General features: G+C 35.0%; 2 protein-coding genes across 2 annotated transcripts in view; both read right to left on the reverse strand.

Annotated features, from left to right (window-relative positions):
* The window catches only part of LOC126967070 (unconventional myosin-XVIIIa), a 194,019-nt gene extending 185,545 nt beyond the window's left edge, over positions 1-8,474 (reverse strand). Inside the window, exon 1 of the mRNA XM_050811430.1 lies at positions 7,404-8,474. Coding sequence (XP_050667387.1) covers positions 7,404-8,327 — 924 coding nt within the window. The 5' untranslated portion in view covers positions 8,328-8,474. The remainder of the gene's footprint in view (positions 1-7,403) is intronic.
* LOC126967082 (kinesin-related protein 12-like) overlaps positions 1-25,526 on the reverse strand; it is a 97,346-nt gene that overhangs the window by 3,043 nt on the left and 68,777 nt on the right. The gene's annotated exons all lie outside the window — the stretch shown is intronic.

Here is a 25,526-nt window from a genome sequence, read left to right on the forward strand (position 1 = left end):
GAGCGCAAAAAAAGAATGCTGGGAGAGTTTCTTGCGCCGCCTTGCGCTCTTCTCTCTCAGACCGCCATTTGATTCCGAAGCGGTGGTAGTGTTAGAAATGACATCAAAAAGAATTCTAAAGGAATCAATTTTGAGAAAATAAATGCCTTTTATACCTTTGTATGTCATGGGTCTCATCATCAGAATATTTTCTTAAATGTGACCCATCTCAATGTGTATTCAAACGAAAAGAAAATCAGTTCATAAACATCAGCATTCTGAGGTCGTTACGCCTTCTGCACGTCACATAAATAGTTAAAATTATTAAAAGTTATCGCAAATATTTATAAAAATATGTATCTATGATTATCTTTACAATCGTTAATGTATTGCTCCCATACTATCTTTATTATGTACAGTGTATGTTGTGATTAATGTATCTACTGCACTCAACAACTTTTGTGGTCGTTTTTTGTAACTCGATGTTTGAGTAGTTTTGTCCATCAATGACGTATTGTTGTTCTGCATCCCTTCACATAGATTGTAAATAAATAATTTGTAAAACTATGAAGTTGTTAACTTTAACGTTAAAAGAGTGGCAATGAGTTACTTACCACCTTTTTAACCGGCTTCAAAAAGGAGGAGGTTATCAATTCGATCAGTTTTTTTTTTATGTATGTACACCGATTACTCTGAGCCTCTTAATTTTTCTTTAATTCGATGCAGAATAGATGCCATTTGGTCTCATAATAATTTTACATAGTTTGGCCCAGTAGTTTTCATTTTATGAACATTTTTTATGAAAATTTTTGTTTACCTCGATGATATAATTGTTTTTTGTGTACGGCTTTTTTAGGAGTTTTAATTCAGGATTAACCTGAACACTTAAACCAAATTAAAACCTATCAATAAGTAGCACATATAAATAATATTATTTTATTAATATTAAAGGCAAAGGTATTAAATTAAATTTTTAGTTATTTGATACTTTTCAGTTTTTGAAGACGGTCCTTTCAACCAACCCTTTCCGAAGTGGTGGTAAATGATAAGAAGTATAACTTTCAACATTAATAACTGTCATTTTTTTGATATCCTTATAGAATAAAGTAATATATATGCCCTATGTTCTGTTAAACTTTACTAATAATTGAAACTTGCGTAGTAAAACTTTGTTAAAATAATACTACAAGAAATAAGAAAGGGATCACATATCTACAGTAAGTATTATGTATTTTATTAATTTCAATGTAAAATAGCACGAAGCGTACAAAATTTGAAAAATGCCATTGAGTGTCAACATGGCACGCACCCAACAAGCATCTAATACTTGCCGGATTAAAAGGTTCTTGGGTAGTGCCTTATCTAGTTGGAGCAGCGAGACTAATCCTTTATCTAAGAAAGTAAGATTACATTTTTGATTTAATGTACAGTTATGAAGACGGCGACAAACGACACTTGATATTATACCCACATTAAAGGCACGTTCCGGAATATGGTCCAACATTACCAATACCATTACAAAAAACGCGAAGATGAAGCTCAAACAAGATTATTTCTACAGAAATTGAACACGATGAATGCTCAACACAAGCAAGACAGCGTGCTAAACTGGTGGAATATATATTCGTAGATCCACGATCACTTTACAATCCGGCCACGATCTCGGCCGCTACAGGAATACGTATAAGGTAAGGACAGGAAGTGGAGACTTGCATTCCTATCCTTGCCGTAACCCGCGCATAATTACTTGAAAAGGATTGACTTTAAATACATTTCCGATTAGCCTGTGTGATTAAAGAAATCACTGAGATTTTTATTAATGTATTTACAATTTGGTCCTATAGAAGTGAGAATGTCAGATAAAAGGCGGATGCCAAAATCCAGTAAGGAAATATAACAGACATTCTTCTCTGCTTAAGATGAATAAAAAATTGAAAGTATAACATCTACACTGGTACTATAAGATCGTAGGATATCTTATCTAGAACTCGCTAACATCTGAAACAAGAAGCCGGATATGATAACCAGATTCTTGGGGAAGTTTAGACATTGCATTGCAGAAGAATCACGCAGTTGAGATGTGATTACTGCGTAGTATGTGTGGGGTGAGACTGATTGATAGAATTCCGAATGCGGTAATACGAGCGCGCTATGCTGTGAAAGGAGATGTTGTGACAAGGACTGAGAAATGAATGCTGAAATGATTTGGACAATGGAGCGAATGACTTTTTCTTATGACAATGTTTAGGTAGTGCAGTATCTAGTTGGAGCGCAGCGGAGACCAATCTTTAATCTAAGGACAAAAATTTATAACACGTGGGTTATACTAAGGGGCATACTACAGTAACTACAGTACAATAGATTTTATACAAATCTAGTACATAAGCCTGGCAAGCTCACCGTCAATTCTACTCATTATTTTGTGGATTTGCTGGAGAGGCCATTATAATGAGCGAATTGATCATAAGCAAACTGACTTACCCATAATTGCACTTATGGACTCATTCACAAAACACTCGAGAGTACTTCAAACAAACAATTCGGGCTACTGCTTCCCAAATATATATCTCATCTCAATTGCATAATTATATACAGGTACTTGTGATGATAATGATTCAATTAATAAGAGAAAACTACTATACTTATAACTGAACCGATATTGTTTACAAAGTTTAAAGCATAAGAAAAGCGCTGTTAATCCAAAAAGCAAAACATTTTCCTCGTCATCATTTATGTATACTTTAAAATCGAATAGGGAATGCGAAAATACACTATTACCTAACTTGACTTCGAGGTAGGCAGAGACAACAGAATGCCAATTGCTTCTATCCTTACGAACCACACGCCACTTCATATTCTACATTAATTACTCTTCTTCGCGCCGGTTCTGGATGCTTCAGACCATTTCTTTTTTCAAGACGTCCCCAATTTGGTCGACGAATGTCCTACGAGGTCTCCGGCGATCAACGTGCCCACACTTGCCTTACATATACATTACATAATATATCCCTTGACAAAGACTTAGCCTTTTAAAGGTAAAAGTAAAAGAAAAATCTTCAGATCTAGCCGTCAACCGACGCGATATTCATCTGATATTCAAATTTCTGTAATAACGAGAGAAATGTAACAGTTTACATAAATAATGTGGAGGTGGCGATATCAAGCATACTGAAATATCATCACAAAATCAGGCCGCCGTTCAGATAACGATCTGTAAACTGATATCCGATACTTTCGCCAATTAAGTGTTCCCGAGAAACGGACACATTAAAACCATCCCGTGTATATAACTCGAGTCATTAAAGCATCGCTTACTAAAATCATTAAAGGTGCTATAAATTACTTGTTAAACGATGAAAATGTATGTAAATCTTGATTTAAAACAGTGGCAATGAGTTTCTTGCTACTTCTTCTCATTACGAAGTAGCGGTAGATTCAATAAGAATTTTTTTTTTTTGACATTTATAGGTGTTATTTCCGTGACCTACACGAATAAAGTGATTTTGATTTGATTTTATATCGCAAAAAATAATTTAAACATGGCTTAGACACGTGCTTTGTAAAACAGAATCTTACGATTTAAACGACGTCTAAAGATTGGCGATAACCAACAGAGACACGTATTTGTATTTGCTTTTTTTAAACAAGTAATCAACACGCGTTTAACATTTGTGTAATAACACCGTTAATGTTTAATTTGATTGATGGGTAGACGTGTTAATATAGTTACAAGATAATTATAAAAACGTATGTTAGGTACTTATATTGATAGGAGAGCGTCAATTTTATCTGATATTCTGTTTGCACGCAAACAGTTATTCCACAGTGCGGTTTATGTGTTGCGCTGGAGTTACCACAGGATCTAGGATCCAGATTTACCAGTGGAAGGCGCCTTTGCACAGGATGCCGCCTGGATTATGGGTACCACAACGGCGCCTATTTCTGCCGTGAACCAGTAATGTGAAAGCATTATTGTGTTTCGGTCTGAAGGGCGCCATAGCTCGTGAAATTGCCCAGGGCTAATGTGACTTTTGAGCGCAATTGTAGTGCCGCTGAGAATTTTTGGGTTATTCAAGAATCCTGAGCGGCACTACATTGTAATTGGCAGGGCGTTTCAATTATCATCAGCTGAACGTCCTGCTCGTCTCATCCCTTATTTTCATAAAAAAACATCTTTTTTTTCTATTGACTATTTCTATTTTTGTTATGATTGACATTGACTGAAATTAAAACGGAAACTATCTCTCTGCGCTATACTAACTATAGCTCCACATAGTATAGCTACGTCTGTGAAGAAGGTTCAATACCAGTAATTGGATCGTACATAACAAAAGCTCGAGATATTGTGATGAAGGTTTGAACAATTCGCAAGGCGGGCGCGGTTGTAGGCAGTTAAATAACATACAGTATTACATTAACATAGCGAACATGTTGCGACATCCATTCCATTGTTTACAAACAACGCTATTATATCTTGCTTGCATATTATTTAATTTAAATGATGGAAGCCGATAGGTGGGAGTCTTACTTCTGAGTTAAGCTGAGAACCCCGTACCATAACCTGTGCCGTAACCGAAGCAAATAATATATTATAATAGCACAAGTATGGAAGTGCCACTCCGCAAAATCAATTACAGAAATAGGGACTCTTGTGGTCATACAATAAGCTGTAATTCAGATCGCACAGCGCTACTAACCTACATTTTTATTCACCTAGAAGTTTCGTCTCTTTCTATCGCGTGATTCTTATGTCTTCTGACGACATTAGGGTTGACTTCTTTACCTAAAACTGTACCTACCTTAGCAATCATTAATGGTAATTTCATTATAATAGTAATCACTTTAAATTAGATTGTTTCAGCGTCTTTAGGAAACTTAAAAAAATTAAATTAGTATCGCAATGACCTTTAACATGCATTGCCTTAATTATGTTTCTCCATTTTTAAAATATCGGTGGGAACTCGCCCGTGAGTCCCTACTGGCTGGCCTACTCTCTAGAGGCCGCCGCACGTACTTACGATTTCGATACCTACACGGGTAGTGAGACAGGCCTGACCGAAGTAACATACAAATTTGTATTGAAATTAAATCAGCATAAGGCACAACACATAAGTGTTTCTTAGTAGATACCATTGGTATTGGTATAGGGGCTTCTGTTTCAGCAATGAAACCAGTTAGTTTTCACCAACACACCATTAGCTCTGTAGTGTTGGCAACCAACAACACAACCTATACAACCTGTGAAGCTCCTTCCAGTAGTTCAGAACATTTCTGGAGTGTTCGCAGACATATATATATATATATTTGTAGAAACTCCCTTGAGGGATCGTAAGAAAACCGATCAGTTCGTTGACTTGCCTGATACCATATCGGAAGAAGGATAATATTAAAGCAGCTGAAATACGTGGCTGCTATGCAAGCATTTAAGTTTTTTCTAGTGATCAGATGACAAATGAGCGTACGGGTCACTCGTGATTGCCAACGCCTGTGGTTAATGGTTAATTGCAACACGTCAAACAAATCTTCAAAACACAAGAATTATCAATATTGGACATAAATTAATATTTCATTGGCACGCTTGCATGGCTTTTAAATCGCTACCTCAAAAGCTTATTGAATAATATCCAAATCAACGCCCACCTCAGTGAGGCTGGCGAGTGTTTCTAGGGCCGACACCGGTACCTATTACACCTTAGTGATATTTACCAGGTCGAAGGTAAACATACTTAATTATATTTAAACGAAATTGAGTCAGATGCTAGTCATCTGACTCAATTTGGTATGAAAGTATGTAACCACTCAAAATATTTCAGAACCTTTAAATATGCTATCACGGAACGGCTTGTCGCGGACATAGATTAAAAAAATAAAAAGAATGATAAACATAGCCTGACGAATTGAGAGAAGAGGACTACCTCAAACATTACGCGTTTCGCGCGTGCAAAGATATACTAGATACCTACTACAACAGAAAATGTGAATATATCTTATTATTTACTAGCTGACCCGACAGACATTGTTCTGTGCATAATAAAAAAAATACTGATTTTTTTCATGTATTTGTCAATAATATTTCATAACACCAAGATTTTTTTTTGTAAAATATACTTCCTGTCAATGACGTTCTATATTATGTATCATCATTGCTCCCTATAGTTAATTATAATGAAACTGTTTCACAGCAGAACTGTCAAACCGTGCGTCAATAAATTCTCTCATAGAAAATATGTCCATACAAAACAAATATTGGAATTAAAAATAATTATGGGTCTCAAATCGAAATAAAAACTATCCTATCTCTCAAGTTGGACGAAACTGCACTCGATGAAGTAATCCCCATTAAAATTCGTTCATTAGTTTAGGAGTCCATCGCGGACGAAAAACGTGACACGTAATTTATATATATTAAGATTATAATTGAATGAACATAATATTTTCTGTGCAATAGATGCCAACCCTAATTGTGAGTTGTAACTTGTAAGGCACGTTGACATTAGTATTCGTGTCTAGCTTCAACTGTTATGTAAGTACGCCTTGTAACACACATCTGACATTGACGATTTTGTAATATTTGCCAATTACTTCGTCAGTTTTCGCGTGAAAGATCAGAAAACGACCAATAATGAAAATTACTGTGAGCATTGAAAAAGATTTAACTTAAATTAATACAATAGTCACCCTATTATTACAATTACAGTTTTCTGAAAATTAGTAATAATCAAAATAGTAAGATATTTGCACTTATTATGATATTGTGGACAAGACGGGTCAAGTGCGTGTCGATTATTTTACCATATTTTTTTGCATGGCCGCCATTTTGGATTTCGCCATTATTGTTTCTATTATTTCTTGTTATATAGACAACAATAATAAATATTATCAGTATTTAAATATATCAGTATATGAGCCCGTGCCGCTGACAGAGATAGGTGAGAGAAGTATAAGGTAACCCTCGGGTATGGATCCTATACAATTTAATATCACTAAGACCGTTAAAATTAATCCCATAGTAAGGTTACAGTCTTGATTTAATGTTACTTATCGAGTATGTATATATTATAACATAAAGTAAACAATGCGACCTCTATTTCGGTCTCAATTTAGATTCACTTATTGGTTACTGATCACCGCAGTCTATACCAGCAAAGAAGCTTGGACAGCCAACCACATAAAATTCTCAAACGACACCAAATAAAATTCTCCATGCCTATCATTATTGCTGGTATATCCAGTAACATCACATTGTTTTATAGAAGCAGAACACTGGACAATAATAAAACACTATGGGCTTCTACAGCGTGATTACCTCTCCCACCGTAATGACATTTGAATTCGTGAGATCGATAAGCTAGCGAAACAGTAATCAATTATTACCAAATAAGTAAGTCAGCATTTGAAAGTGTACATAGTTATGTGATGCTTACCTGGAATAGTGGCTGTGAAGATAATTCGCTCCACGGACGTAGCAAGGCGCGATCGGTGTAAGCCTCTTTTGATGCAAAACTCACACCGCACCTCCTCCAAATTGAAAATTCGTACAGCTTCCGCCATGGTATTCCATCACATTTAGTCCTCTTTCTAATACTTCCTCGAAGCGATGGAGAACGAACAAGCGTTTCTGTCTGTACACGATTTTTGGATGTACCTCGCCAAGGTGGTTTAATTTCATTTCCACATTTGGTTGAGTAGCCACCCGAGTTTCTCCTAACAACAGACACTTTATGCTGTGTAAGAGCTTTTTTCTTATCATCTGAAGCATTGTCATTATTTATATTAACATCGTCAACTTTAACTGGCTCACTGGATTTCCTACATTTAAAACTACCTCTTGATGGATTTCGACATAAGTTTAGTTTATATTTTTCACCATCAACTTCGTCTAGTAGAGCTATTGTGCTATCGTCGGCGTAGCGCATCCGCGCCGTTTTCATCAACGACGCTTTCGTATTCTGAGTAAATAATCTCTCGCAAGGATCAGTATGCCTCATTTCATGTCGGTTCTTAGATGTATTTTCGGAATCTGTATCGCTATGGCCCTCGTAGGAACTTGTACTGTTGCTAAAACTCTTTGTAAACAGGGCATTTGTGTTTCCGTTGAAACTGCCATTTTTGTTAGCGTCTTTTATTTCTATTAAGTATCCATTCCTCTGAGATTTTCTTGAATTCATACTGAAATTTGAATCTGATTTTACGAGAGGATGAACTTTTTGGTCGATGCAGCCATGTGCGTGAGCTTTTCCAGTGCAGTGTTTATGAATCTTAGCGAGTGCCGCTAAGGTTTTGTTACCACTAGGCGAAAGTTCGTCGCTTCGAAGCGACAACTCGAATGGTCCTTGTATATGAAACATTTTATACGCTTCCACTTTTCTCACGCGGACACCGTAGATCGTGCTTTAGCATTTTACCGGGTCAAAGTTTAACTTGTGGGTCGATATGTACATATTTACAGCACTGTGCATTGTGCAATAGATATCAAGATGCAGATCGGCGGCGTACTAATTCAAATTATGAATCGGATAAGAGAATGATTGAAGAGGATAAACAATTGGCGATTTAGAAATTTCAGATCAATGCTTCGCGAGTGGCATTTAACGCAAAGCTCGATTTATCTCTCTCTCATCTTAAAGTAAATATTAAACTTTATAAATTAAAATCGTTATACTTATGATGACCATATTATAAGAATAATAAATAGTCAAACCAGCGGACTGCTTCAATTACAGACTGCAATATCTATTTTCGTACTTATCTCTGTTTGGTTTTTGTTATCAAGAACTACTAATACCTGACCGTGGGAATGAAACTTCACTTATTTGTTGTCTGTTGTTATCTCGACCTCAAGCAATCGGCGATTTTTGGGTTAGTAAAAGTGTATTTGAGTAATTTTAAACTAGCGGTTTTTTAATATGAGCGGCAAACCATCATATACGTTCATCAAATACGTTATAATCTCGCAGATCAAACCCTAACATTATTATGACAAATCAATGATCTTGTTAAATATACTAACTAAGAAAACTTCCGACCCGTCAACTTGTGCCCCTAATTAAATATCAACCAATGAAGTTTTTACAAGACTCACACATGCACCTCAGATAGAAGATTTAGAAAACCACTTATGAGGCTCTATATTAATTGCTAACTATTTGATAATCAAATATTTTTCAATGCATTTAAATTCATTCAAGCGAAAAATTACTACGATTTTTAGCCGTAATATCTAAGCACCTCGCTTTCATGCATAACATGAGTACCTATACAGCCTCAAATAAACTATTAAACAAATATAAATTAATATTATGAAGTGTGAAGACGTCTTCATTACGAGAATGGCTACGTGGCTCAATATACTCACGGAGCAAGACTTAAGAAAACTTAAACAAAAGACTATTAACGACATGAAATGTCTGCGACTTCATCAGCGTGACCAACTTATTTTTCAATTTAAACTAATAGGAACCATTATGATTTTAATATAACTAGTCGCTTGGCCTGAATTCGTCAAAGCTGATTTGTATTGCATCTATATTTACTGAAGGGTGAGAAACGCCCGAGAGGAATACCACAGATGCGTTGGTACGACGATATCAAAAGACTGGCGGGAACAAAGCTGGAAACTGCTCAAGACCGAAAAAGATGGCATAATCTGAAGGAGGCCTACGAGATTGAAAACGGCTAAAGAAGAAGATTTGTTTTAGTAATTAGTGAATAATGTAACGCCTTGCAATTTTGAACAGCAAATCAGCATTGTTGATGATGTTTTACTATTTTTATATTATAATTGTATTTCACATGTTGAATAAAGTAATATACCTACCACACTGCTGCTGAAGGAATTCTTTAAAATCGGTAAAGTAGTTTTTGTGTTTATTCGTAACAAAAATAAATACAAAACTTGCCACTATCTTAGTGATATAGATTAGCCCTTAAGCATCATATTTTATAGATAAACTAGCTGACCCGACAGACGTTGTTCTGTACATAATAAATAAAATACTGTTTTTTATAAATTTGTAAATACTATTTCATAACATCAAGATTTTTTTCTTAAAATACACTCCCTGTTGTTATAATGAAATTGTTTCACAGCAGACCAGTCAAACCGTGCGTCAATAAAATCTCTCATAGAAAATATGTCCATACAAAACAAATATTGGAAATTAAAATTAATATGGGACCCAAATCGAAATAAAAACTATCCTATAGGTCGGACTAAACTGCACTTCATGAAGTAATGTCCATTAAAATTCGTTAATTGGTTTAGGTGTTCACTGGAACCCACCATAAGGACAATGGATATACTGATTACATATATTAAGATATATATATATATATAATATATATAATTCGTGTTACATTAATAACATTTAAAAAAAAATTGTTAACTTATATTTTACTGACTGTTAAGTGAACAGAGAAAATCTATGAACATCCATTTATAACTTGCGCTTCGTTTATTTTTATTTAGTAATTTATTTTTTCGAAAAAAGGAAATTGACCGGTTTCAATTGATATACAAACTATGTTACAGTTTAAAAAAACGAATTAAATTTGCTCTTTTCATTCTTATTGTAATTGTTTTCATAGTAGAGGAGGCAAACGGGCATTAGCTCAGCTTGCAGCAAGTAAGAACCGCTCTTGGTTATCTACCGACCTTTGCTTCACTCGGCAGAAAGTGTGATTCTCCATACTTGTGTATCATAGAAATAGGTTTCATCCTTCCCTTCTAGAACAAGGCCCCGTTAAGTTGAAGACAAATAAACAAATAAAAAAATGACACGACCGGTTCTTTTTTCTGAATAATAATAATTGCCAAATGACTGAAATGTCAAATTAGCCTCATCTGACATTTCAATGATTGGATGAGACGAAGATTGTTCATAATTGGCAAAGATGACAGCATTCAATTGAGTAATGGCCGCGATTGAAACAACACATAAACTGACTTACGCCACGCTTCGACGATAACGACTTACGTAAACATGAATGGACCAGACTTTCTTCTATTTTGGTATTGATGGAGTTCTGATAGCCTCGATGGTAAAACTATTTCAGGATCATCATCATCAGCCGTAAGACGTCCAGGGGTGGACGAAGGCCTCCCCCAAAGATTTCCACGACGATCGGTCCTGCGCTGCCTTCATCCAACATATTCTGGCGATCTTGACCAGATCGTCGGTCCATCTTAGGGCGCCTACCAACACTTCGTCTTCCGGTACGTGGTCGCCATTCGAGGACTTTACTGCCCCAACGGCCATCTGGACGTCGAACTATGTGCCCTGCCCACTACCACTTCAGTTTCGCAATCATTGGGCTATGTCGGTGACTTTGTTCTCGTACGGATCTCCTCAATTCTGTTGCAAATTCGATCTCGCAGGGAAACTCCTAGCATAGCCCTCTCCATTGCCCTCTGAGCGACCATGAGCATTCTCATAAGGCCCATAGTTAGCGACCACGTCTACGTTCCGTAAGTCATTCGAGACTGGCAACACACAGGTGCATTTCAGGATGCGAACGAGGAATTAGTGAGTGAATTAGCTTCTAATAACCCGAGAGGAAAAATAAAATCTGAAAAAATCTGATACAATGATTCCCATTTTCTTTAAAAGGTGATCATCCGCGCATCCCATTGAATAGCTTAATCAATATTAGAATTTTGAATCGAGGAAACAACAGTAAATAAATGTTTTTTGACAAAAAAATAAAATAAAAGATAGAAACCTGGACAACATAAAAAAGAATCAATATAATAATAAGTTTAATAGTTTAATACCGGAAACTGAAAGTTCAAACTCATAGCAACTTAGCAAAACATTAAAAGTGGTTCGCTACTCCTAATTAGAAATTTTTATGTATCCACAATCTGGAAATAGTTTACGGAAACACACTTCAATCTCATAACGTGAATAATATGAAAATATTTACAAGTTAAAACCAATATTACTTCTGAAGGCATTTATTTAGGCCTATGAAATTTTTACTATGATATAGTCAAAATACAGTAATAATAGTGATTATATCCGCTAAACTTGTACTGTGATTGTATAAGATAGGACCACCTGCTGAGTTCTAAGTATCCTAAATACAAATCGTTACGAAACAAATATGAGCTTATTTATTTAATATGCGGATTAACTTGATTAAGAAGAGATATAACGAGAGGTCACACCAAAGGCCCACTCCGACAAAAAGAACTTTGACTAGGAATGTCGCTAATTTAAAAATTTCATTTGGCTGGTTTGGTTATTAAATATTTTTTGGGTTCAGAATAAAAGTATCGATGATCTCTTTTATCACGATAGGAGAAAAAAAACATATGTACGCACTTGGGAACGGGTAACACGACTACTCCTTATGATATATATATATCAAAGTTTTCGCCAAAATACCAAAAAAAGTCTGGTAATTACTAACCTGTATTATGATTTATTGACTGACAATAATTGTTTCAATATATTCTCTCCGTCTCAATTTTTTTCCTTCATTAGTCTCTCATTCATTCAGGAATCGGATCAAACACCACTAACGGCCCTTTTCAATATCGTAGCTCTAGTTACGGATAAATTGCTATCACCGTTTAATGACAAGATCTTATCTATCCATAGTTATGTCCAATATAGTTTGTTATTGAAATGTAAGTAAGCGTAAAAGGATAGATTTGTCTACCTCTAGTAAGTTAAACTAAGGATATATAGGTTATCGAAAACGGCCGTAAGAGATTACCGACACATTCATTTTAACATTCGAAGGCAGTTTTCGCCCTATGTAGTAAGGTCTGGATCTAAGATCAGTAATTTTTTCAAAGATAATTTTAAATGAAAATAATAATTTCATATACAAAATCAGATTGTTAGAGGTCTTCAACGAAACAATTACAGCGACAATTCACAAGATGCAATCGACAGAACCATTAGTACTTACCAGTTGCCACATTACCTAAGAATTAACATTCTGACCTAAATACATGCAGCCTACACCACGCACAAGCAACACTACAGGTGTACAAATGGATCCACTTCAATTAACAATAGAACACTTAGGTACATGCTGATTACCTTCATGTACCTGGATGTGATTATGTTGATGTACCTTTATGTGGTACGTGTAATGTTACTATTGTGGTAACAGCTGATAAATACGTATAAATACCATATAATACTAATCAGTTGTAAAACTAAAGTTTATGAAATAAACATCTGCATATTTTACGCTGTCATATCAAAAATCAAATCAAATCATTTATTAATAACACCATTGTTACAAGTAAAAAAATAAGTAAATAAATAATTAGAAGTATCATTTTAGATAGGTAGGGAAGTACTCACAGTAAAGTAATACTCACAATCACAAGAATACAATATTATGTAATTTAAGTTATGGTATAAAAAAATACGTAATCCAAATTAAGTGTACCTATGCAAGTATTACCTAGTCAAATCTCCCTGCAGCAATTAGAAAAGTAGAAGTGTGCAAGAAAAAAGAATTTAATGGATTCTCTAAAATAAATTTATTTCCAAGCCAAATTTCTAAGATCTATGAGCCTGAAAAATTCGATATCTGGATAGCGTGCATCCACAGGCCCGACTCTCCACCTTTCACTTAACTGTAACTTTCTTCAATGAACTTCATTGCAAAATCTTTCTAGACGATATGACACCTTATGCAGCTTAATCGATTAAACTTTTCGTTGTGGAAATATGTGGGTTTCTATTATCATAAATATTTTCTAATGTAATTTGATCTTTAAAAGAAAGCCTGTTGAGATTCTTGCACACGTTTTTCTCAGATCTAAGACATATCCTTTCAAGTTTTGGATTTTTTTACATGTACCATAAATAAGCTGCCAACGTTTCTGTGGTGTTATAAGAGAACCTGAACACCTAGAGACCCCGCAAACTGCAGACTTTTGATCGGCCGATAGTTTGGTTGGTTTCTTAATCAGTATGAAGATGTATGAGATTGCGCACATTATAACGATTCAGTATTGGCCGACAAAAAAGTTTGATGGGCTACACGATTGCCTTCAAACTGAACCGTCAGCAAACTATCGGCCGACTGTTAAATCAGTACAGCGCTCTTCTAGGCGCGCACACCACCGATTGTTTAGTTGGCCAGACTCATCAATTTAAAACTAATAGCGAATCGTCCCTAAAACTGTCGGCCGATAGTTGTCTAGTGTGCGCACTCATCACAGACCCAACTGTTTAGTCGGGCCAGTGATGTAGTGAAGTAAGCGCACTTAACAGCCGAACTCAACCAAACTATCGGCCGATTGAAAGTGTGCAGTTTGCGGGGTCTCTTACCATCAAGTGGTTTGTGCTCCTATCTAATAACAACCATTATGTTATAACCTACTTCCAAAAAGGAGGAGGTTCTCAATTCGTCTGTATGTTTTTTTATGTTTGTTGCCTCAGAACTTTCGACTCGGGGTATCGATTGTGCCCTCTATATATATAAAAAAAGAATTATTTCTTTTTTTATTTAAAACCTCATGCTTCCCGTGTTAGTTCCCCATTTTAAAACGTATATCAGCCAAAGTAGGTTTGTAACTACATACGTAGTTAAAGGTGTGATGTGCATAAGTCGCACGCGCGACGTGAGGAGGCGAGAGCGGGGCCGCTAACTAGAATTAGAATAATTAATTGGATTGTATAAAAATACGCAATTATATTTATACTTTTTAGTGCATCTTATATAATATTGTTTTGGAATAGTGTTTTTTAAGTCTGTTGTTTTTTGTAATTAAAAACAATTGCAGAACAGATATATATAATTATCTTAAATAGTACGCGGTGTACTTCCCTTGTTCGTTTGGAAACGGAGACTTTTCAATAATCATAGTACCTACACAGTTTGTTGTAATGCTCAAGCACTATTAATGGTGTTCTAAACACGAGTTATGCGGCATCACTTTATGCAGTTATAAAACATGACATACAGTTAAATTTTGATCATTTAACTAACATAACCCGTTTTGGTGTAATATAGGTAAGTGGGTGAGATGAACGAGTTTCATTTTGTAACTCAATTACAGTTCAAGCCAATTCATTAATATTAATAGATGCACGCAACAAATGTTGTTATGGGATAATATGAAAACTGTGCATGCTGTAGGAATTTTACTAATCGATTGATCTCAACTGTGAGCAGATATAAGTTCGACTCTACAACATAGTATTTTATTTAGTTTAAAAATGAGACATTTCATAGAATAGTAGGGTTTCCGAGTCACCTGATGGTAACGGCTCACCGACGCCATATTCTCTTGCAACTCCAGAAGAATCACAAAGGAGTTACTGAAGGTTGAGTTGAAGGTTGTATTAGTTCTAATATACTGTCAAACGAATTAAAGTCCTCAGAACTTTACCAATCAATTTTACAAGTAATATCAAATGAAATATTCTTTAGGTGCTTCGCTTATTACTGCAGTATATTAACACCTGACAGTAAATGCTAAAATGATCTTGTCACCAAGACTGTTGAAAACTTGGGAATACTGCACAAAGATGTTCATTTCACATTTTGGTTGTACTTGGAAGCAACTTCCTTGACACCGTTACAGTGGAGGATCACACAAGCTAATGTGAACCAGTGAGGATCATATATACGTTTGAATTCGTCGATAGATTGAATTCAAATGTTTAAATGAATTTTCTCAGTATATGTTGTTTAACTAAGCGAGTTTCGCTTGACTTACTTTTCTCTGCCTTTTTCCGTGTATTGTTAAGTGATTATGTTGTTTTGCTTAGTCAATAATAGTTCATTCATTTAGATGCGGGAACGCTCCACCACTCATAAAGAGTGGGGCGGAGAGAGGCTTAAAGGCAGAGTAGATGATGAGAGAATATGCTGAAGACACAGTTTGCCTTAACCATTTTAGACCAATGGTATTGCAGACATCCATTCTAACTTGCGTGGTATTTCTCAATCGACTGGATGAACTGACAGGGATACCATAAAAACGAGTACATTCACTCCAGTTAGTTGCAATTTGCGACAAGAAGAATTATACTAGGCAGCTTTGGTAGCTTACTATCGAGTATAACCTCAAAATAATCAAACAATCCCCCCTCTTGAATTTAATTAAATAATAGCCACAGATCACAAACAATCAAGTGAGCCTTATATGCGTGACATACAAAATGTGTACGTATACAGTAGAATAGTTAATAAGAGCATAATTAATGGATATTCATACAACAACATACAACCTTGGTTAATATCCTAGACTAAGTCATATAATACCATATCAAGTTTGCATCTAACAAAAACCTATACGCAATTGAACATCGAATTAATAGAGCCAAGCGATGATGAATATTGAGTATTTTTTCAATAAAATTCTTTATGTTTGTTAATAAACAGTTTTTTCATTCTACATCATCAGTCAATAAATAAAAAAATAAAATCAATAAATATATGACTGCAAATGAGACACTAAATTGATAATGTTATTGTATTTAACCTTTCTTAATTTCGCAATAAAACAAATTAGGCGCCTCAATAAGTGGGCATCGATTTAGGGTTTGCCTCCACTAAGTCAAAACGTTATTCTTCGTGTATAAATAAAATATTTTAACTTGCATTCATTATGTGTAAACAAAACGGGCCATATTAAATTAAATAGGATGAAATACATTATTATGATCTTACAGTCATCAAAATACTTGACAGCATAAAAGATGGTTATTGTCTTCACTTCATATAAAAATAGTTACCTTGGATCAGGAAATAATGACTTCGAAGAGAATGAGGGCAGTTAGAGGAGGCTCTTAACAATAGAAGGGCAACTGAAATTGTCGTGTTGAAAATAAATAGAATATTTAAAAAAAAAAGTTTAAAACAAATAAATACCATAAAGTGTATAAAAATAAATAAAATGTCCATGTTTAGCATTTTGGTCAGGACCGTTGAATCTATATTTGAAGACGCTATGAAGACTGTGAAGACGAGAATATAGGTGGAGCATAGATTTCATGCTCATTAAGTAATATGTATATTTACCACCTTTCCATTTTTAGCTTCAAGTGGAAAAAAGCTTTAGTCTGATTTATACAGAAAGCTCTGCCGCAACGCGTTTCGTTGCAGTGGGTGGCGTACTTAACGTACACTGATACATATAAATTTTAAACATAATATGGAGCTCGATCCGTAGCATTTGACAAACGCGTTTTCAATTAAACCAAGTCCTTCAACGGACATCGGACACGTTCTAATGCCGATATAAAAACCTAATAAAAACGACATTTGGCAAAGTTATGCAAAGGTCGCCCCCGAAGCGCCATAATCTATTTTAGAATGATTTGACAACATTTTTTAAAGATCATACAAAAATACTTAAATAATTTAAATCATAAATTATAATTAATGGGTTTATTGGTGCTCGTGTCTTAGTGACATCACACATCCCTACTATAAATGTGAATGTAAGTTTGTTTGTTACGCTTTCACGCCTAAGCCCCCGAACCGGTTTTGATAAAATTTAGTACACTAGATAGACTAGAGCTTGAAAAAGGACATAGGCTAAAATAGAGGGGTTGAAATAGGGGATGACAGTTTATATGAAAATTCGTCATTAACGAGGATGAAATAGGAGATTTAAGTTCACAGGGAAATTCTTTTAAAGAGACTGTCCACAATAACAACGGATATGCGCTGTATCATAGAACAGCGGAAAGAGCAGTTTGTATGTTTATTATTTGAAAAGTATCTTAAATAATAAAAATAACTGCCCAAACTATTCAACGCGGACGAAGTTGCGGGTAAAAGCTAGTTGTTAATAAATAGGAGCGAATCAGAAGCAACTGCCGATTGTTTATTGTACATTATTAAGTTTTTTTTCTTGGTGCTGCGGAACAGGGTGCTGTTCAGCTACACTTGCACTGCACACAATAGGGTGAGAGCGCACTGGCTACTAGCGCACTGGCTACTAGCGCACTGTCTGAGCGTGTCTGAGCGGTGCGCGATGTTATGACGTCACGCGGGCATTCAGTCATAATCTTTGTTTTTTTTTAATAACACGGGAACGAAAATTATTGTTACTTTAAAACTATTCGCTAGATTTGATTGCAATAAAAACTAGTCTATTTCTACTCATATAAGTTGTGATATTCTACATTGTTTTTTAAATTTAAAATGTGAGTTTATGGCCAAGCTTACTTGATGTCACCTATTTAAGTAAAACATCGTGAGTTCTACGACTACAGTGTGTCAAAGAGAGACCACATTAACATCTGTTAAGCGTAATTAACATTAGAACAGCGTTGCATTGCACGATGCACGTGACTGGCGCAAACCGGCCGCATTGTAATATACACAATAACAGATAAATATTTGTGACAACCATGAACGGAGAACTGTCTAACTTAACTATAAGCACAACATTGATGTCAATTAATGTTTGTTTCCAAAGTATCAATACAGATCAATTAAAAGTGCCTCAAATATTTTGAAATAAATAATTAATTGTATCATATTATTATATTAAGGTGACATAGACAGATTTATTGAAGACACTAGCTGATGAAAACTAACTACGCAACCGAAATCATAAGTTTTTTGTTGTTCCTTTGTCTCGCACTGTTGCGTGAAGTATCTTGCCAATACTGCGCATACTCTCCATGTTAAATGTATTAGTTGTTACCAATCCTTACTGCGATTTTGTTGAGTTGAAGAAGACATTGCAGAACATAAATATGGTAGCGGTGATAGTAATGTCCTTTCATTGCGGTTGAAATAATGTTATCCTAGCAACATGTACCAGCACTTCATATGCAGTTTAGAGGTTCATGCACAATGCAGGTTTCACTTCTGTCATTTGCACTTTGTACTCACGCAATTATTTTAATTACTGTGAGAAGAATGTTGTATATTATAAAGTTTAACTTATATGTATATCTTTGACAAGTGCTTCTGGTCTGTCACCGTATATATACCACATATTATGTGATAATTTGCCTTGAACTGTGACAGTATGAGCTGAATAGCGACATCGTTTAAGAGTCGTATACATTTAAAAACGACGTCGAAAGGGATCTATTGAACGAGAAAATTAACAGGAGTAACTAAATAAAATAAAATACTTTCAGGGAGATAAAAAGGCGCGTAATTAAAACTGAATTTTAAAAATATAACTACATTATTTATTTGTGCCTGCAACTCTCTAATATCTTAATTAGTATGTTCACGGCCGACAGACGACTGGTGTTAAAAACCTCATAATTATCAAAGTTTAAAAATCACTTTGAATCGTCAATTTTTAAAGGGACTAATAATGAAATAAAATAAAATTGCCTTTATTATTACTACTAACTTAATTCTTATAAATAAAACTTAAATTAACTTAACTAGTAATTTGTCTTTCGACACAGGCCTCCTCTAAGGACTTCCACTTTATTCGTTCTCTAGCTACTCTCATCCATTCCGGTCCTGCTATCCTTTTAAAATCCTCCCACCTTTTAATCTGTCTACCTTTCCTTCGTTTCCCGTCTCTTGCATACCATTCTGTAACGGTCTTTGTCCATTTCTCTTTCTTTTCCCTAATAGATAAATAATAACTTTATCCAAATATAATTTACTGCGAAAAGTGGTTCGTTCTTAATCGTATAAATAATAAAAAGCAATAGCTTGTAAGTTGTAACCAATGTTAATCACGATTAGTAACGCTTATGCCCGCTGTGACAAATGGACCGCGAGATTGCTCAGATCTCAATTACAGGCCCAGCTAGTTTATCGAGTTATGTCAACACGCCCCGAAACTTGACCAATAAATATACAAAACATACTTGCCTTACTATAGACATAAAACTGGCCGTGCCCCTCGACTTTGTTTAGCGAAATGAATAGAGTGATCCAATCGTAAATTTTAAGGTCATAGAGTTTTTTTTTTATTAAACTTTTTAAATTTTTAAAATTCTATTTATTGAGTTAAAGAAGATGTAGTGACGGATATTGAAAAGGCAATATTGAGGTGGTATGGTCGTGCCCGTGTAGAGCTAATAGATTAAAGTACAGTGACTGCACAAATTATAAGCGAAAGAGAAAACTTATAAGAAAATCTCACCAGATTATGAAGTATGTAAGATTATGGTAATAACATCACCAACGCATTTTACTTTCAAAATTTCGGGAATTTAAGGAGCAGTTTCATATTCAGGTACAGTAGAAATGACCTGAAAAATGTTTGCCGCGAGATATTCACCGCGGAACAATTCTCTAGCATATTTTTTTTATATCGAATAGGAGGACAAACGAGCGTACGGGTCACCCGGTGTTAAGTGATCACCGCCGCCCACATTCTCTTGCAACACCAGAGGATTCACAGGAGCGTTGCCGGCTTTTAAGGAAGGTGTACGCGATTTTTGAAGGTATCCATGTCGTAACGTCCCAGAAACACCGCACAAGGAAGCTCATTCCACAGCTTTGTAGTACGTGGAAGAAAGCCCCCTTGAAAACCGCACTGTGGAGGGCCGCCACACGTCCAGATGGTGGGAATGATATCTTAACTTGTGGCGTGTCGTGCGAAGGTGGAATTCGGCGGCAGGAATCACGTTAAACAGCTCTTCGGATTCTTCAGCAAATCTAACGAATTTCACTATCATAAATCACTGCTATGTTCACTTCAATGTATAATGATCAGATTATGATACGTAAGTATTTTTAACCAGTCGTAAGAGTATAAGAAACATGATTCAAATACTGGCTCCAAAGCAAATTAAACTCGATCCTAAAATCAAGCAAGCAATCACAACAACAGTGTCGATTTCAAAATAATTGCAACATTGGTTGACAAAAGTTACATGATTGTTAGTCTTGTAGATTGCATTAATTATTTCAAGCATGGCGCAGTGTATGAGCATTAACATAATATTATTGAAATTCTTAACTGGTAAGCAAATAAGTTCTGCAAAGCGCAAATTTCACAAAAGTAAAATGGTAGCAACAATGCAATTTTCAGAAAAAAAATCTTCATTATAAATGATATGCCAACGTGAGTAGCAGTACTTTTGATTGTAATCCAATAGATCCAAGAAAGAAACAGCATGAATATGAACAGCAAAAAACATTTTCATGTGTAAATTCAGCAAATTACACCATCCACGTAGTAGAAAACACCAATTTGCACCACCACGAGTAGACAAGCACGCGAGGGAGCATTGATTCCAAATTAAAGTCAAAAAGAATAAAATAAATAATTTGCAATGACAGTTGATATTTCTATCTATCCTTAATAATTCTTATTTATTGAATATTATTTGAAGTGATTCAAGAATATCGCTTACAAGGCACACAAAAGCTCCAATGCCGATGCTGTAGAAGACATTGCAACGTAAATATTTTGAATTGAGGTTAAGCTTCATTTTTTCTACATTCATGAAGAATTTAAGGTATAGTCTTAGATAATTTATACATCTAGGTAGTCTCTTGCTGTTAGACACCCGATAAAAACAGGCCAGGAATATTAGTTTAGTGTGCGTGACAACCTACGTCTTACACTCGTTATTTGTATGAAACTTTGCCTTAGTGTGCGTGAATTGCTCAAAATCGAGGCTAGTTCGAAAGTTCAATTTTTTTCGACGTTTTCACAGCTGTCATAGTCTATCTAGACGTATAAATGATCTAAGGGTTATAGCCTATCTCTCATTAGGCTACAGCTAACCTTAGATATTGATTTTTGTTAATAATTTAAGTGAATAAATCTAAAAACAGTAATACCATATACCGAATTGTACTTCGTGTCCTCTTGTAAATCAGTGTACTACATTAGCATTGGTTCAATCAATGCTGCAACTAAGGAGACATTACCGTATTAAAATCATAACGTGTTCAATTGACAAAAACAAAATATTGGGGTGAATTGATATGATGTCGAGCAGTCATAGTCATGTCCCATTTAATATAAGTGGCTGACCCGACAGACGTTGTTCTGTACATAATAAATATAATACTGTTTTTTTGTAAGAATTTATCAATAATATTTTATAACATCAAGAATTATTTCGTAAAATAATGAAATTGTTTCACAGCAGAACTGTCAAACCGTGCGTCAATAAATTATCTCATAGAAAAGATCCCAAATCGAAATAAAAACTATCCTATCTCTAAAGTTTTACTAAAGTGTACTCCACGAAGTAATCCCCATTAAAATCCGTTGACTAGTTTAGGAGTTCACTGGAAACAAACATCAGAACACTGGATTTATATATATTAAGATTAAGACAGGCTTACAGAGCTATGTCCACGCAGACGAAGTCGCGGGCACAGCTAGTTACGCATAAAGCAACAAATATTTTTTTGTTATAGCAATGTAAACAGATCTTGAGTCACAAGAAAGTGAAACCACCAGTCGCCTCCGCGCCGCCCACCCAATTGTCCAAACAGTTAACAGCTGACACATCGACCGCGTGCGATCATGCTAATGCAGAGATCGAATGCAAATATGCTCTATCGTGCACGAAAACCGTATAATTCAGTGCCGGACGGTTTTTGGTCAACAGAGATGTATTGATTGTTATTTTACAATTAAGTTTACCAATGAGATTACCCTTGCACAGGATGCCGGCTAGATTATGGGTACCACAAAGGTATGTGTAAACATTACTGTGTTTCGGTCTGAAGGGCGCAGTAGGTAGTGAAATTACTGGGCAAATGAGACTTTACATCTTACGTTTCAAGATGACGAGCGCAATTGTAGTGCCACTCAGAAATTTTGGGCTTTTCAATAATACCATCAGCTGAACGTCCTGCTCGTCTCGTCCCTTATTTTCATCCAAAAAATCCGCTGTAGCAACAAATAAGAAAAACAAGATGGCCAACTGCATAAAGACCGCAAATGGTGTTAGCTGATGATCGGCAATGATGATGAAGGGAATATTAAGATAACAAAGAAACTTCAATAATTAGCTCTAATAACCAATAAACGTAAAAAATTATGTAAACTGTCCTACACATAACGAATTTCAAGTTCTCACAACAGTCACAATATGCTTTCCTCTTTGAGTCCGACTCGCTCTTGAACCTTTTAATGATTGCGCATCTACAACACGAACGGTGCAAGGTGTTGGATGCTGGTAAGGTATAGGCTTTTTATTAGGTTTCTGACTATTATACAAAATCGCAGTAATGTACAATTAGCAATGATTTTTCTTTGTTTCCTATTTTCTACGGAATATTTTTTATTTAAAATTTTATGTACTAAGTTTCATTGGGATTCTATTAACGAGCTACTTTTCCATGTGTTTCATTATTCAAAATATAAGTTAACCGAGCGTTAAATATCAGCCAATCACATTATGAAACCTGAATAGAAATCAAGACACTCAATCTCGAAACAATGGATGAGCGAAATATTGCTTTAATAATATCGTTATTAATAAATTCAACAAACTAGTGACATCCGAATGACAGTCGCTCACTACAGAGAGAAGTACGAGGAGGTATTATAGAGCAGGAGAGTATAGACTATAGATAGCTCTAGCGTCGATGAGATATTTTAGCTGGTAGTATTAAATTCAATCAAATTCTGGAAAATTGCTACAAAAAATTTTCATCGATTATATATCTTACTGAAATAACTATTATTCCAGATTGTTTAAGCGATTAAGAAAAAATAAAAAAGCATTAGATAATAAATCAAGAAAATCCGCTTTTAATGTAATCCATTAGATTACTGTTCATTGTCAGTACATTTATGAAAATTTAATATACTTTCACAAAAATCGTCACCTTTTTGGCTCCTAATGGTGATTTTCATTATTATAACACTAAAAATAAGAGATTGCTTGTAATTAATTCTAGTACGTGAATGTATACACTTTTTTAATAAAGTCCCAGCCACTGTTCAGGCATTATCTATAAATAAATTTAAATGTTTCAATAAAAAATGGCTCTGTCGTAAATCCTACTACTCCACAGCTGAAAATCTAAGTGATCGGACAGCCTGGGACTAGATTATGATTATTTTATAGCAATAGCAATGACAGTACAATATTGTATATTTTATTAAAAAGCGGTATAGTATCTAGTATATTAGAAAGGACATCAAAAAGAATTCTCAAAGAATCAATTTTGAGAAAATAATTGCCTTTTATGCCTTTTATTTCTTTGACCCTACATTTTCGTTTTGTTTGTTAGTTTAAATAAATTATACTAAAAATTAACAAAAGACTATCCCTGTCGAGTGTAATACGTGAAGCCCATGTAATCTCACCGCTTATCAACAACATTAAGTCGAGTTATTATGTAAACATTAAAAAAGAATCGCTATCTATATGGTTGTACGTGTGTCACCCACTTAAACCTTAATGTATACGTGTAGGCAGCTCTCGAAGTGAAATTTTGAGTAAATAGGCAAAACAAACATATTTCATTAATAATTAATAAACTGACATTTACGCTGACAACATAATAGGTCTGGGAGAAACGATGCATCGCATTTTATATTGTAGACTCGAGACATTTTATTAAAGTTTATTTACATTTAATTACAATATTTTAATATGTGACATTTTGTTCGATGACTTTTTTAAAATATTGTACCTGTGTGACATTTTTTTATGAAAATAAGGGACGAGACGAGCAGGACGTTCAGCTGGTGATAATTGATACGCCCTGCCCATTACAATGTAGTGCCGCTCAGGATTCTTGAAAAACCCAAAAATTCTGGGCGGCCCTACAGTTGTGCTTGTCACCTTGAGAGATAAGATTTGCCCTCTCATTTGCCCAATAATTTCACTAGCTACGGCGCCCTTCAGGCCGAAACACAGTAATGTTTACTATATATTACTGCTTCACGGCAGAAATAGGCGCCGTTGTGGTACCCATAATCTAGCCGACATCCTGTGCATAAGAGCCTCCCACTGGTGGACATGAACCCGTTGCTGTATATAAATTTTGGGACTTCTGATAATAAACCATCAACGAAAAATATATATACCAAAGCTAATAAAACCATCCCAATAATTACACAGTTTAAAATACTAGTTAAATATATAACTCGTTAGAAGTACACTGAACTGGCACTTATTATTATTTCGTTGACAGATTTGAACGTAAATGCATAAGAAGTGGATTGATTCACTGACGTCAAACACTACATATTACTCATAAACTACTGCACCGATTTTCATCTTTTTTTAACCAATGGATAGCGTGATTCTCGAGAAAAGTTTTAGTATATAATTAATTAAGTTTTTGTATAAATTTCTTTATATATTAAAGATAATTGTTGAAGTGTCGGAAAAAATAAGCCATCTGGGAGCTTTCAACGAAAACGCTGTCTAAACCCTTTGAGTTTGATTATAAAACTTTGTATTGTGGAATTGTGTATCTTATGTAGTTCTACAGAGATGTCCGCGATGGCATAATATGTCTTTCTCTTAAGGATATCATACTATATCCATTTTAATAATTTTAAACTTGCCAATTACAAAGCGGTAATGTTAAAGCTGTTTATACAAATACGATATTAATCCTCATCATTTTATTACTACATATTATAAAATCATTCATTTCCGGTGGCTTTAGACTACATTATTCCCGAATACTTA

Source organism: Leptidea sinapis, chromosome 12 (genome assembly GCF_905404315.1).
Source record: "Leptidea sinapis chromosome 12, ilLepSina1.1, whole genome shotgun sequence".
Classification (NCBI taxonomy): Eukaryota; Metazoa; Arthropoda; class Insecta; order Lepidoptera; family Pieridae; genus Leptidea; species Leptidea sinapis.